This window comes from Cygnus olor, chromosome 4, assembly GCF_009769625.2.
Source record: "Cygnus olor isolate bCygOlo1 chromosome 4, bCygOlo1.pri.v2, whole genome shotgun sequence".
NCBI lineage: Eukaryota > Metazoa > Chordata > Aves > Anseriformes > Anatidae > Cygnus > Cygnus olor.
In genome coordinates this window covers 30,651,770-30,665,383 of record NC_049172.1, presented here as the reverse complement: position 1 = coordinate 30,665,383, position 13,614 = coordinate 30,651,770, and the positions used below count along the sequence as shown (strand labels likewise).

Genomic DNA, 13,614 nt, shown 5'->3' with positions numbered 1-13,614 from the left:
TATCCTTAATCCCCTTTGATTTGAAGGCAGTTATCCAAACTGCCACTGTTCATAAATGAGCTTATGTCACCAGTTCCCGTGCATTCTGTAATTCTAAAGCTGTGACTACAACTTCTCTATGAAACAAATAGGAAAGCTGGTAGAATTTTTGTATTACAAATATATAATCGAAAGGAGGTTACTTGCCCCTAGCAGGTAAACAAGGAATGGTGTGGGTTGGAGAACATCACATCCAACTCCCCAGCAGTGGGGGCAGTGTTATTCCTGGCATTGCATACATCACATTGCAGGCAAAAGCATTGCGACTGTTATATTATCATTGGATTTACATTATAAAATATAGGTCAGTGCAGTATGACTGGCATCCCAGTCACAAGTACAGTCTTGAAAATGGAGAAAGACACCTCTTCTTTTTTTCTTTTTTAAAGTGCATTGCAAAGGGATATGCTTTTCAAGAAAGATAAACTTTATTGAAGACTAATGCCACAGATGCCCAGAAGAGGACCTGGATCGAATTGCTTTAAAAATATGTCTTCATAAAATATTAATTGAAATATATTTCACTTTCAGGACATAGATAAGATGTTACTTGTTACTGCACTGTGCCTTTGTTGATTAAAAAAACACTGTTTATAAAAACTGCCTGTATTGTTAAAAAGAAGGAAACTTAAAACTACTGCTTTGTTGCCTTTTTTTTTTTTCAAACTGACTTATCTTTCAAAAACAAAGCTGATACACTCAGTTTACCTTAAATTTAATTTTGAATGTGTCTGTTTTAACGGTAGGTGTTCTCAGTCTCTGCATACAGTTCTTAAACTGCCGCTAATGTGGAGGTCTTGAAACACATCATTGAGCAGCCTGGCTCATTTCTTTGCTGCTAGCAAAGCAAAAGTTGTATTCCTCTTTTGCATTATTGTGTATTTACAAATACACCGGGCCTTCACAGCCTTCCTGTATCAGGCTATTATGTCTAAGGCAAACCTCTTGCCTTTGCAAAATAACACTGAAAGGCAGTGCTCCATTCACATCCAAATGCTCCAACTTCCTGTTCTTATTAACCCTTTCAATGGGGGCAGCCCTTGGTGTAATTTCAGGAAGAGGTTCAGTTCATTACCTTTTGAAGGCTAGTGAGATATGGTGAGTAGAAAGCCATCTTACCTTGTGATGAGCTTTCCTAAAAGCAAATTTAGGTTTGGTGTGTGCAGGAAGTACCTGAGACAACTTGTGTAAATATACAGAAACTGCATGCAGGAAGGAATTTGGGGCTGCCTCATTGAAAGCCGAGAGCATCTCAGACTCATAGAGAATACCACTGTCCTGGAAGATGGCAAAAGCCCAATACTCATTGCAGCCCTTTTCAGTGCCTTAAATTCCTTCATGCTGTTTATGAAAACATTAAATTCTGAACGCCTACAAGATTGCATTTTAAGTTTTGTAACCCCTCCCCCCCCCATCAATGTGTAGCTACGATAGGAAAATAGGTTGTTTTTACATTTTGATTTTGCCTTTAGTAGTTTCACATTTTCAAGCCTTTTTAACAGTCCTCTAGTCTTGTAAAAAAATTCTTATGAAATCTATTTGTTCCTGAAGATACTGTGATAATAGAATTCAAAGTACATAGATATAGTACCAAGTGGCATGCTGTTTATGATAAAATTGAAAAAGGTGAAAACTGCTGATCTTAAACTGGTCAGTCATGAAGAATGAGTAGGGAATACTTCAGAGCTTCTGTTTTAACTCTGTTGGTGCTGGTATACCTCAAGAAAGGAATACACAGAATATGCAGACAAACTTTTATACAAATATATTTGTATAATATACAAATGAATATTTATTCTCATACAAATATAAAAGTACTTATTTAGTTTGCAGAAATAAATAAAATTTAGATGACTGATAGTAACAAAGAAGACAGTGAAATTCAGGAAGCAGTCTAGATATAGACCACCACTTTATTACTTAAATAATATCATTATTTAGGGGGTATTATTTTTATGATTGCAACATGCTAGAAAATGTTTTTTTAAGAGTTAAAGACAGACATTTTAATAAGAGTTATAATTGATACTCTGTTGCATCAACTATAGTTTTAATAGAAAAATATGGTTGATTATGCCTGAATTCAAGTAATTCCATGTGAATTATTAATAATTTATAATAATAAAAAAGAGTTAGTTTCAGTATTGTTATTAGGTCCTAATTAAGAGTTGATTTTTTTCAAGTGTCTGTATAAAACTGTACTCTTGCATGTGTGAGGTTTTTCTGCCTACATTTTTCTGTCCTTGTGTTCTGTCTACCTGATTGCTGGGCACAAAAATACACATCAGTTGGTGGTTTAGCTGTCTAATTTTACTGGAATTTTGAATCCCAGTATTCAGTCTTCTCTACTTGCAAAAATATATATGAAAAATGTGGGTGTAAGAAACTTGAGTGTTAAACTACATGCCTCTTTTTGACAGCTTAAGGCTCCTTTATGTAAGTAATCACTCATTCCAGGATAGCTTTTTAAAGAAAACTCAAAGAATGGAAGTCAGTGAAAGCAGAGGGTGGTTTGAGGCAATATCTCCAGCTTTGTCTCAGACATACAAAGGGCCTATTGACCCAGATCCTTTGACACCCTACAAGTAAAAGTGTCTGAACTGTGCCAAAGCAAAATTTTTGCAGGACTTCAGAGAACTACTGAGCCAGTTCCTGATGTATCTGTGCAGCTCTTTCTTTGAGTTTGAATCCACCTATCCTTAATAATTATCACTGATTAAGGATATTCAGCCAACAGAGCTCAGTGGATTCCTCCTGCCTCTGTTTTCCTAGGATCTCTTTCTCATTTTTTTCATCCAGCATCTCACCTGCGTATGATTGATCTAAACACATGGAGGCTGCTATTCCTTCATGCTGCAGAGCTCAGAAAGTACAGGTGTACTCTGGCCTCACCAAGATCGGTGTTTCTGGTGGGAGAGCTTGGTGGAGAAGTGGGGACAAGAGGAGGGGGGATTCACAGAGCTGAAGATAGCAGTAGGAGGAAAGTGATTATTCAGAAGAGGGCTGTAGGTGGAAGGTGAAGAAATGTGGTGGCAGCTGTGAGATGGCAGAATGCTGCTCAGGCCTAGGGGATAAGGGAGGAGGAGAGGCACTGAGGGTCACCTATCTGAACAAGGAGAGGAGATGTGCAGGCTGACTGCTGAGGCCCAGCTGGTGTTAAGGACCAGCCAACACGGGTAGCAGTCTATATTGTTAGCCAGAATCTAGGGGCAGCAGAGTAGAAAAGTGTTTATTATTCTGTGGCAATTACTGTACTACTTCTTGGTTAAATCAGTGACCTACTGAAGCTGGCTTATTTAATTCTGTTAGTCTTTGTCTTGGAATTACTTGGGAGCAAACAGGAGAAAAGTGTTTTCCGTAGACACAATAGGCAAATACATAGGCTGTTTGCTGGATAGGGTAGATGAGAATTGATCATGAAAGTAGGAGGGCTTTGGATTCCTACCATTCACATGGTATTATGAAATGACTGATGCCAAATGTTTGATCTAATCTCTAACAATAATACAGTTTTGTCTACCAATTGAGTTAATTGCAACAACCATGAGTTTTTTTCTAGAAAATGATACAGAATACACTCTCATAATCATGTCAATAATTTTCTCTTGGTTAAAAGCTCAATTCAACAAGGACATTTGCCGCAGATAATGCTCGAATGACCATTTTTATCATAAAAAAGAGTAGTGGTTGAAGTCTATATTTCAGTAAATATTTTAGTAAAATAGCATTTTACATTTTAAAATGTATACCTTCCTTAAGTCACATATACTTAATGATTTATCACTAACTTTAATGTTAATTTTTGAAGTGGGAGTGACTCTTGTGATAGAACACAGGAACTGAAAGAGTTTCCAGTCTGTTTTGGGAGTAAAGCAGTTAAAAAAACAAAGACAAACAAACAAAACCACACAGTAGGGTTGATAAGCCACTCTCACTTTGAGAGTGTCTAAAAAGAGGTCATCATTGTAAAAGGCAGAGTGGAAAGCAGACAAAATGTACTAGGCTAGTTTCTGTTTCTTAACTCTTAAGAAGCTTCTTTTGTGGATTAAAAGGGTGATTCTGTGTCCTATTACTTCTAGACTTAATGATACAAAAGATCTTTAAATGCCAACAGACAGAAGAAGCATTTTAAAGGCAGTTCTGAATATACCTATTCATTTTTAGAAAGACAGCATAGTTTCATTGTTGATCTTATTTAAGATTACTTACATGTGCATATTGTTCTAGTTTGCTATCTTGTGCAACAACCAGTTTTAATTTTCCCATTTGTTATATTTACACTTAAACTTTCATAATAGCACTTTCAAATCAGTTTCTTATAGCACAGTTTTTTCAGAGGAGACTGTGGCCTTCCTATTTGTACATTCTCATCCTCTGCTTTAAATGCTCCTGTATTGTGTATTTCCAATATTATAACCCATATACATCAGTGTTTGCTGTTGGATCCTGCTGATTTTTAACACTGTGAAGAATAACATACTTTTCTCTAGCTTAGTCTTGAAGAAAAAAAGGTTTTATGAATTAGTATGGTTATGATTAAAAAGGCATATATTCTTTGTGGTTTACAGTAAATTAAAGGTGATCATAATCATCAAAAAAGCATTATCATCAAAAGACCATTCCTCTTTTGAAAATGTATTCTTTTTAAGGTTAGAGGTAAGATTACACAAATAAATAAGATTTTACGATTACTGTGTCATATGGCTAGTTTCCACAGTAAAGTGCCATGGATTGGAAGACATATTTTTAGTAAATAAAACGCTGCAGGTTCAAATCCAAATAATTGTTTATACTATTTCTGTCAGGCACCATGGATTCAAATCTAAGTAATTGTGTTTTTTTGTTTGTTTGTTTGTTTGTCTGGTGATATAAAGTTCACCAGGACTGATCATTAGGTTTGAGAATTAGGAGGGTTTAAAAAAAAAAAACATGTAGAAAAATGGATGAGAATAGAGCAAGAATTAATAGACTTAATAAGGAACTTACTAAAAAGAAGTGAGTATAAACTGTAAACTTTTGCGTTCCCATGCTTTGTCATGACTGTATGCAAGGTATAACAAGACATCCCTAAGGAGGTAGCAGTTTCCCATCGGTTAGTGATTTTTGCACTGTCATCTGTCAGAACACTTTCAAATGTTTTCCAAGATGTGTGTAATACTGTCAATTTTCAATATATCCCCCAGATAGCCCCCTAGTTAAAGAACCTTAAGAAATAGTTGCCCAAGCTGCATTAATTTGACTACACAAAGTCAACATGAAGTAGTTCCCGAGTTCCTTGACTAGTCCTTGACAAGTTACTCTTTATGTTATATATGTAGTTTTTACATATAATATATGAAAATGTAAGATTGCTTCTAGATCTGTATACGAGTTTTCAGCAGTTCTGAAATAAAAGACGTAGAGTTTTTTTGGTATATCTTTATGAAATTTTAAACCAAAAATGACCTTTTTGGTACAAAGCACTGCGAAGCACTACATGACCTTTTTACTACAAAGCACTACGAAAAGGCAATTCTGTTTTGTTGAGTGGCATATTTTTATGTTGAGTGGCCTTGTTGTATGAAGTTCAACAAGGCCAAGTGCCGGGTCCTGCATCTGGGGCGCAACAACCCCAAGCAGCGCTACAGGCTGGGAGATGAGTGGTTGGAAAGCTGCCTGGCAGAGAAGGACCTGGGAATACTGGTTGATAGGCAGCTGAATATGAGCCAGCAGTGTGCTCAGGTGGCCAAGAAGGCCAACAGCATCCTGGCTTGTATAAGAAACAGTGTGGCCAGAAGGTCTAGGGAGGTGATTGTCCCCCTGTACTCGGCTCTGGTGAGGCTGCACCTCGAGTACTGTGTTCAGTTTTGGGCCCCTTGCTACAAGAAGGACATGGAGGTGCTCGAGAGAGTCCAGAGAAGGGCAACGAGGCTGGTGTGGGGTCTGGAGAACAAGTCTTACGAGGAGCAGCTGAGGGAGCTGGGGTTGTTTAGCCTGGAGAAGAGGAGGCTCAGGGGAGACCTTATCGCTCTCTATAGATACCTTAAGGGAGGCTGTAGAGAGGTGGGGGTTGGTCTGTTCTCCCACGTGCCTGGTGACAGGACGAGGGGGAATGGGCTAAAGTTGCACCAAGGGAAGGTTTAGGTTGGATATTAGGAAGAACTTCTTTACTGAAAGGGTTGTTAGGCGTTGGAATGGGCTGCCCAGGGAAGTGGTTGAGTCGCCATCCCTGGAGGTCTTTAAAAGATGTTTAGATGTAGCCCTTAGTGATATGGTTTAGTGGAGGTCTTGTTAGTGTTAGGACAGAGGTTGGACTAGATGATCTTGGAGGTCTCTTCCAACCTAGACGATTCTGTGATATACCAACACTCCTGTAGAGTAATACTTTGTTGTGGAAAAATATGCAGTTCCAGATGAAAGCATAATCATAAAAACAAAATAAAGGTGTAGCATTTATTAAAACAAGGCACCATTTGCTGTCACAATTTACTGTGTTCAATTTAACCTCTGTAGCTTAGTGAAGTGTTGCAAACAAGGTGATAAAATGCTTAGTGAACCGTTAGGACAAAAAAAAATTAAATGGTAATACAGAGCCATAACCTAACTGTTTATATACCCACAAGCTACAGGGACGCACAGTTTGAGTCTTTGTATATACGTTGCTTTTGTTCTACATTTGTTTATATTTAAGTATATTTAAATTGCTTAAATATAAGGAAAAATGCTGAACATCTTATATGCATTGATTCTATCCATTTACTCTTGCAGCAAAGAACACTTCCTTTATTACCTCTCTTTGAATATTCACTCCATCCAAGAAAAATCCTCAATCTGCTTTTCGACCTTGTTTCTCTTAACCTCTGTGATGTAGGGTGTCTCTTCTCCTGCTTTTCCAATAGCATCCCCCCCGTACATGGTGACGAACCCTCTGCTGTACCTGTTTCAGTCTTAATTCAGCCTTCTTGAACACTTTCAGCTGCATACACTCTTCTAGCTGAGGTCTCCCTAGTGTCTGGTACAGTAGCACTGCTGTCTTTGACTCAGCTAGTAGTCTGTGCCCCAAATACCCTATTACTTGTTTGTCTTTCTCACTGTTGTGTTACATTTCGACTGAATGGGTAGTTCAAAGTCCCCTTGGGTGGTTTTCATTTGTTTTAGTGTGTCTGCAGTATAGACATCTGTATCTAAGCTGGTTGCCCTGGACTCCTCTAATAGTCACATAAGTCACTGGAGACTAAATTAATGGAATCTAAGCAAGAGTCATTTTATGTGAAGAAGGTGTCTAACATGTCAAGTGAATCACTCCCTGAAAATTCTAATTTCTTCCCTGACTATGTTTAAAAAAAAAAAAAAAAGGCAAACAAAAAGGCTGGTATCTCAAGGATAGATTTAGACATTGCTGACATTGCTGGCATCCAGTTACAGAGAAAATGAATTCCACTTTTTGTAATGCAAAATTCTTCCTTACTGTTTTTTGTTTGTTTCTTTTACATTTATGCCTTCACGTTTTCATTTCTTTTTTTTTTACTGCTCAAGTATATCCTTTTTTTTTTTTTTCATTACAATTTAAATCTCTGGGATTATCTTCCAGCTTTACATCTTCAACAAGTGGACAGGCATTGGGTTAAACTCAGGACTAATAGACTAACATGTGATTGAATCTTTTTATAATATCTTAGAGCTTCAAAATACACATATAAAAAGAAATCTTGTGCTTCTGGGGATATTTTCTGGTGTTTCATTTTTAGAAGATTTAGTTACTGACAATATCTTTTAAAAAGGATGCTGACACTTTAAGGGTTATTGGTATGTTGTGAATGACTGGGCAGCAGTTAAAAGTAAGAAGGGTCAGCATCTTGCCAGTTTTTCTTGGACACCACATGATTAATATTTCCTATTCAGTCTTGGATGACATTATTCTGTCTTTACTTTTGAGATTAATCTTTGGCAACTGCAACTGATAAGTTTCATTATGTTCCATAGTACATTTTGAATTTAGGTTGAATAAAATAGCGTATAGTCCTTGTGTTTTTTCATCTTGGCAACTGGGGCATTTCACTTCATGTTTAGTGAGAGAGAGGATTCTTTTCATAGGACATGCATGCAGTCCATGTTTCTAGCAAATAACATAAAAACCTTAGGCACTTCAGAGTATTATACTATAGTTTATGTTATCAGTTTATTATAGTTCTAGAATTATGAATTAAGTCATATTTTTGCATATTCTTTGCAACATTTTAATAAATACAGACAATTCTATAGGAACTATAGAATGGTATTGATAGCGTTTAGTCTTAGATTTGCATGTTTTATCATCTAAAATTGAAAGTAATTGAAATGAAGTTAGCAGATTTACAGTGCTGTAAAAGTAGTAGTCTGTAAGAGCCCATTACACTTTCAAAGAATAATATTCCAAGCAGTGCTCCCATTGATTTCCATAACACAAATCAGAACTTGAATGAATCTCTTGTATAAAATATAGTGAACCAAGACAAGGCTAATGCATCCTTTAACTTGTGACAACTGTTTTTCTGTATGCAGACACATACACACATCCCTCTGCATGAGCAGGTTATCTGATTGTCATTTCCTGTTTATGGTCATGAGGTCACTTAGTTTCAATTTTGTTAATGTTAAAGCTCTCTGCAGTTTAATGAGTAGATATAATAGTCCCCATGAAGAGCTGAAAATATATGCAACTAAAGCAGTAAGAAATGATGCAAGAAGTGTTTGCTTTCGTGGCATCCTCCACAGCATGAAGGTATAATACGTGGAGAATATATCAAGAGCCCTAGATTAAAGCTGATTTAACCTCAATTAAAGCGTGTGGATTTTACACATGGTGATGTATATACATACAGATGCATATTAATAGGCAAAGCCCTACACAAACTGAATATATGACTGAGTTGTGGATATTCAGGGCACTAATTTTATAACACAGAGATTGTATTTCTGAGGTAAAATACTAAAATATCCCAGGGATCAAATGAAACATAAGATAACTGAATTAGATAGCACTACAACTTCTCAATTTCAAGGTCTTATTTCCTCTGCTGCTCAAAGTATATTTTGATGGTTTATTGTAGTGCTGTATACAAAGTTTCTCAAAATGCTACAATGCAGTACAACACGTTTTTGTACTACAGATAGCTACATTTGAAGTACTATGGTTAACCGATTCCCAGAAATGACTCAGGGTCCTTTCTCTTCTCTCTGTTATTCTGTCCTCTTCTCCTCATCTATGACCCTACTTAATCACAGCTACTTCAGTAGCAGAAAGTCATGTCAGCTCCAGTCAGACTTTCCCTTCATTTTTCGGTTGTTCTGATCCCTTCAATTATTTCCATACAAGTCGCTGTGAGGACTTTCTTGAGAAAATTCACATTAATCATCCAGTAAGCTTGTACATCTAAAAAAGAGTTCCACCTTTCTTTTTTTACTTTCCAAGGTCTAACAGTTGCATACAGAAATGACCTCAATTCAAAAGACTGCCTTGGTTACAATTACAAGAGCCTTCTGCATGACTTGAGCTAGCTAATTAAAATTCTTATTAAAGTCTGAACCACTGAAGCAAAGAACCAATATATCATTTCTCACTGCTTTACAGTTTATATATTTTCGGCATCTAATAGCCTTCATAGGGATCATTGCATTCATTCATAAGGCTGTAAGTAGTTATATTCTGGCCCATATTTCCAAAAATGGGTCTTAAATTTGGCATAATTGTAATGTTCTGGACTCGTAAAGCCCATCCAACAAAGTCCTCAGTGTGTATTCACATGTGGTTTTTGTTCAGTTAGTTAGTTAAGATGTAAAATTTTCCAGTAAATGAATATAACTGCTTTTGACTGTTGAGTCCCAGCTTGTGATGCATATGATCACAGGATTCTTCTCTGATAGCTCAGAAGTTGTAAAATACAAAGCTCCTTATATCAGGTAAGGAATGTGGGGGTTTTCCTCTCCTATAGTTCTTTGAGAGGCATCACTTCTTCCTCCAGGCATCTCATCCCCAAAACTGTATTTTTTCAGGGTGTTGCCCAAGGTATTGCATACTAGAAAACAGCTACTCCTGGGCTTCTATATTTAACAGATAAGAACATATATATGCAAATATATGTTGTTTGGTTTTGTGGGTATATATGTGGGAGGAGATGTGGTCTGCAGATCTGTATATAAATGCACCTCCATGAAGGGTATAATCAAAGGAACAATATCTTATTTCTGTAGGCTAACTCAAGTTAAATAGTGGAAATTATTTTTTTTTTTCCTTGTTCACCTCTGTGGACATTATCTATGTCTGCACACAGAAGTGTTACACAGTTGTAATGAGAAAGGAGTGGAATTCACACCATGGAAACAGCTATAAGTCTTCAGTTTAGACTTACTACTACTGTCCCCAACATGAATCAGACCCAACTGGTCTGATTTCAAGGAAGTTTTACTTTTGTCTTTAATTTTAATATATTTCTGTTTTTAATGGATTGAGAGGGTTGGAAGGTCTGCTGAAACTGAAGCTGTTTATTAATGAACTATTTTCACTCCTTTTCAGTATACATCTGCTCTGACCTATGATGCTGTTCAAGTGATGACAGAAGCTTTCCGTAATTTGCGTAAACAGAGGATTGAGATCTCCAGAAGAGGAAATGCTGGAGATTGTCTTGCAAATCCAGCTGTACCCTGGGGTCATGGTGTAGAAATAGAAAGGGCATTGAAACAGGTAGCTTCTCTAGAATGAATGCTGGGATGAGTGTATGTGTGAAATCTTCTATAAATGCTTGAAAAGAACCTTCCAGTCTCCTAACCTGCCTTGATCTTGCTGGGAATAATGTGGAAGTTAACTCCTCAGGAACGAGTCCCTTTACTAAGATACGTTGGGTATGGAAAAGTGTCTAAACTGAATGTTTCTGAAAAATAAGTAATTATTTATGGAAACAAAATACATTTTCTAAAAAGAAACAAAATTAATTCTGTTACCACTTTCATCTTCATCTGTATAGGTTCAGGTGGAAGGTCTAACAGGGAATATAAAATTTGATCAGAATGGAAAAAGAATCAATTTTACGATAAACGTCATGGAACTCAAAAGTACTGGTCCTCGGAAGGTAATTTGAATTGTCTTACAGTGTCTTTAATGGTTTTACCATGCTAAGCAACGGCTGAGGTAGGTAATGAAACACTGTGGATGAGTTAAAGCATGACTTGTCGCAATGTTTATTTAAAGGTGTATTCTATGTTGGTCTTGCAGAACAAAGTAAAGATATGTATTACTTCTTTCTAATAAATAGGAGTTTTTATTTCTGGTAAGTACTACATGGGAATATTTTCCTTTCAGTTTTGTGTATTAAATGTTTTGCTTTCTCATCTGAAATGCTGAATGTTAGCCAGTAATTGCTAACAGAAGAGATATGCTTCTGAATGACAAATGCAGAATACAGCTTTTCAGTGATGTTTCTTTAAATGTGATTATCTTCCTGGTCTAATTCCAAGCCTTTCAGGAAAAGCCAGTTTATCATGTCTTCCTAATCTGGAGTATTTCATAACACATTCAACCCTACAGTTGGTGATATTGCTACTAAAACTTGTTAATATTTGAATGAAAATGGTATACTTATATTAGACAAATTAATGTGAACAAAAATCATTACTTCATTCTTGTTAATATTTGTTATAGTAACTATAAATAGAAATATTTACACTGATAGATCTATAACTAAAATAGTTCTCTATGAGCATAAATCATGGACATAGTAGTAATATGTTTTACATTTTCTGTGAAAGTTCATATTCACTGGTGTCTGTGCATCCTATCCATGTAATCTTTAGATTGGATATTGGAGTGAAGTGGACAAAATGGTTGTGAATCCGCTTGATGGCCCTCTTGGAAATGAATCTTCAGGACTAGAGAATAAGACTATTATTGTCACCACTATTTTGGTAATTAACCTCATATTTTGTCAAAAGACAGCCTGTCCTACAGTGATTTGTTTTTCCTGATTATATTAGTTTAAATATAATGTCTATTTTTTTGAGGTTTTGACATGTTACTCATTATGTTGCATAAATAAAAATTGGAAATTAAGGATATGTCGTTCAGTATGCGGTTTTCTTCTGCACCAGACATTGACAAGGAAATGAATATCCCAGAAAGCTAACATTTTTAGGCCAGAAAATGGGAATGAAATACCTGCTTTCAAAGAAGAGCACTTTGTCTAAATGGCAGAGCCATAGTGTTGATTTTTAACTGGTTGCTGTGCTTATTGGAGAATGGATTTTGCCAAGCAGAAAAGAGACTGTTTTTCAAACTTCAGAAATGTAGCATCCAGAACTGTGGACTGTTAAAAGTGTAAGATAAAACATTAAAAGTTATGTGGTAGTTGTTTAAAAAATAACGTTATGTACTGCTATATAGCAGCATTTTTCTGTTAATTGCAAAGCTTCTTTATTGGTTTGGTTAAGTCACAGAGTAGCATAGAAACGTCACTGGATGCAAGAACCAGTTGGGTAACTGTTGAGCAAGGAGGGAGATAGATTCCTTTAACATAACGTATGAGCCATAACTAGTTTTGCTGATGATAGAACTCCACTGCATATTTGTAGTTAACTGTTTTCGTGTGTAATAATTCAATAAAGATATAGCCTGGAGAGCCTGAAGTGTTTTCCCAGGAAGGGATGTAGTTATGAAAGAGGAAGAAATTTTGTATTAAGTCAACAAAAAAAGCAACTAAATGTCTTTGCCTTCTTCCATCCAAACTGTAAGAGAGAAAGAAACAGATTTTGGAAATTATTCTTTCTTCTCTGAATGCATAACTCCTGTTAACATTCATGACCATTATTAACATACCGCTGGGAATCACTATGCCTGTAAGTATTGTTATTTGTATATGACTGTGGAGAATGTAGCTTTTAAATGTTTTTTTACAGGACACGTCACATTAATAATTAACAATTGACATAATCATATGTTAATCATATGTAGCATGTATGATTCAGATGTTATCTTGTCTTTTTTATTATATATAAATGGAAATTTACTAATCTGTGAAATATACAACTAATGCATCTGTCTCTTTACAAAGTAACTAAAGCAAGATATTTCTGTGCAGGAGTCCCCATATGTTATGATGAAGAAAAATCATGAAATGCTTGAAGGAAATGATCGATATGAGGGCTACTGTGTGGACCTAGCTACAGAAATTGCTAAGCATTGTGGATTCAAGTATAAGCTCACAATTGTGGGGGATGGCAAGTATGGGGCCAGGGATGCAGACACGAAAATCTGGAATGGGATGGTTGGAGAACTTGTTTATGGGGTAAGAACATCTTTTATAATAAAGCCATTAAAAATTACTGATGGAGGGATATGGGATTTGGGTTAGTTTGCTCTCTAGAGTAGTTGAAAAATGTATAATTCCTATGATAGAGAATCAAAAGCTTGTCTTGGTATCAAAAAACGTTAAATGTAAGGCATGGATTTAGATTTTATATGCAAATGAAGTTGGAAGGGAAATGAGTGCATATTTCATCCTCCTGACCAGCCAATGGATTTTACTAACATTTTTAAATGCCACATATTTATAAAATGGTATGTGTAAA

General features: G+C 36.1%; 1 protein-coding gene across 5 annotated transcripts in view; it reads left to right on the top strand.

Annotated features, from left to right (window-relative positions):
* The window catches only part of GRIA2 (glutamate ionotropic receptor AMPA type subunit 2), a 92,769-nt gene that overhangs the window by 54,476 nt on the left and 24,679 nt on the right, over positions 1-13,614 (top strand). For all 5 annotated transcript variants that reach the window (XR_005819415.1, XR_005819416.1, XM_040555584.1 and 2 more), the window contains exons 7-10: positions 10,571-10,738; positions 11,019-11,123; positions 11,845-11,955; positions 13,125-13,331. Coding sequence is in view for 3 of the 5 variants with exons in the window: in XM_040555584.1 (XP_040411518.1) it covers positions 10,571-10,738; positions 11,019-11,123; positions 11,845-11,955; positions 13,125-13,331 (591 nt within the window). In the remaining 2 variants the exon portion in view is untranslated. The remainder of the gene's footprint in view (positions 1-10,570; positions 10,739-11,018; positions 11,124-11,844; positions 11,956-13,124; positions 13,332-13,614) is intronic.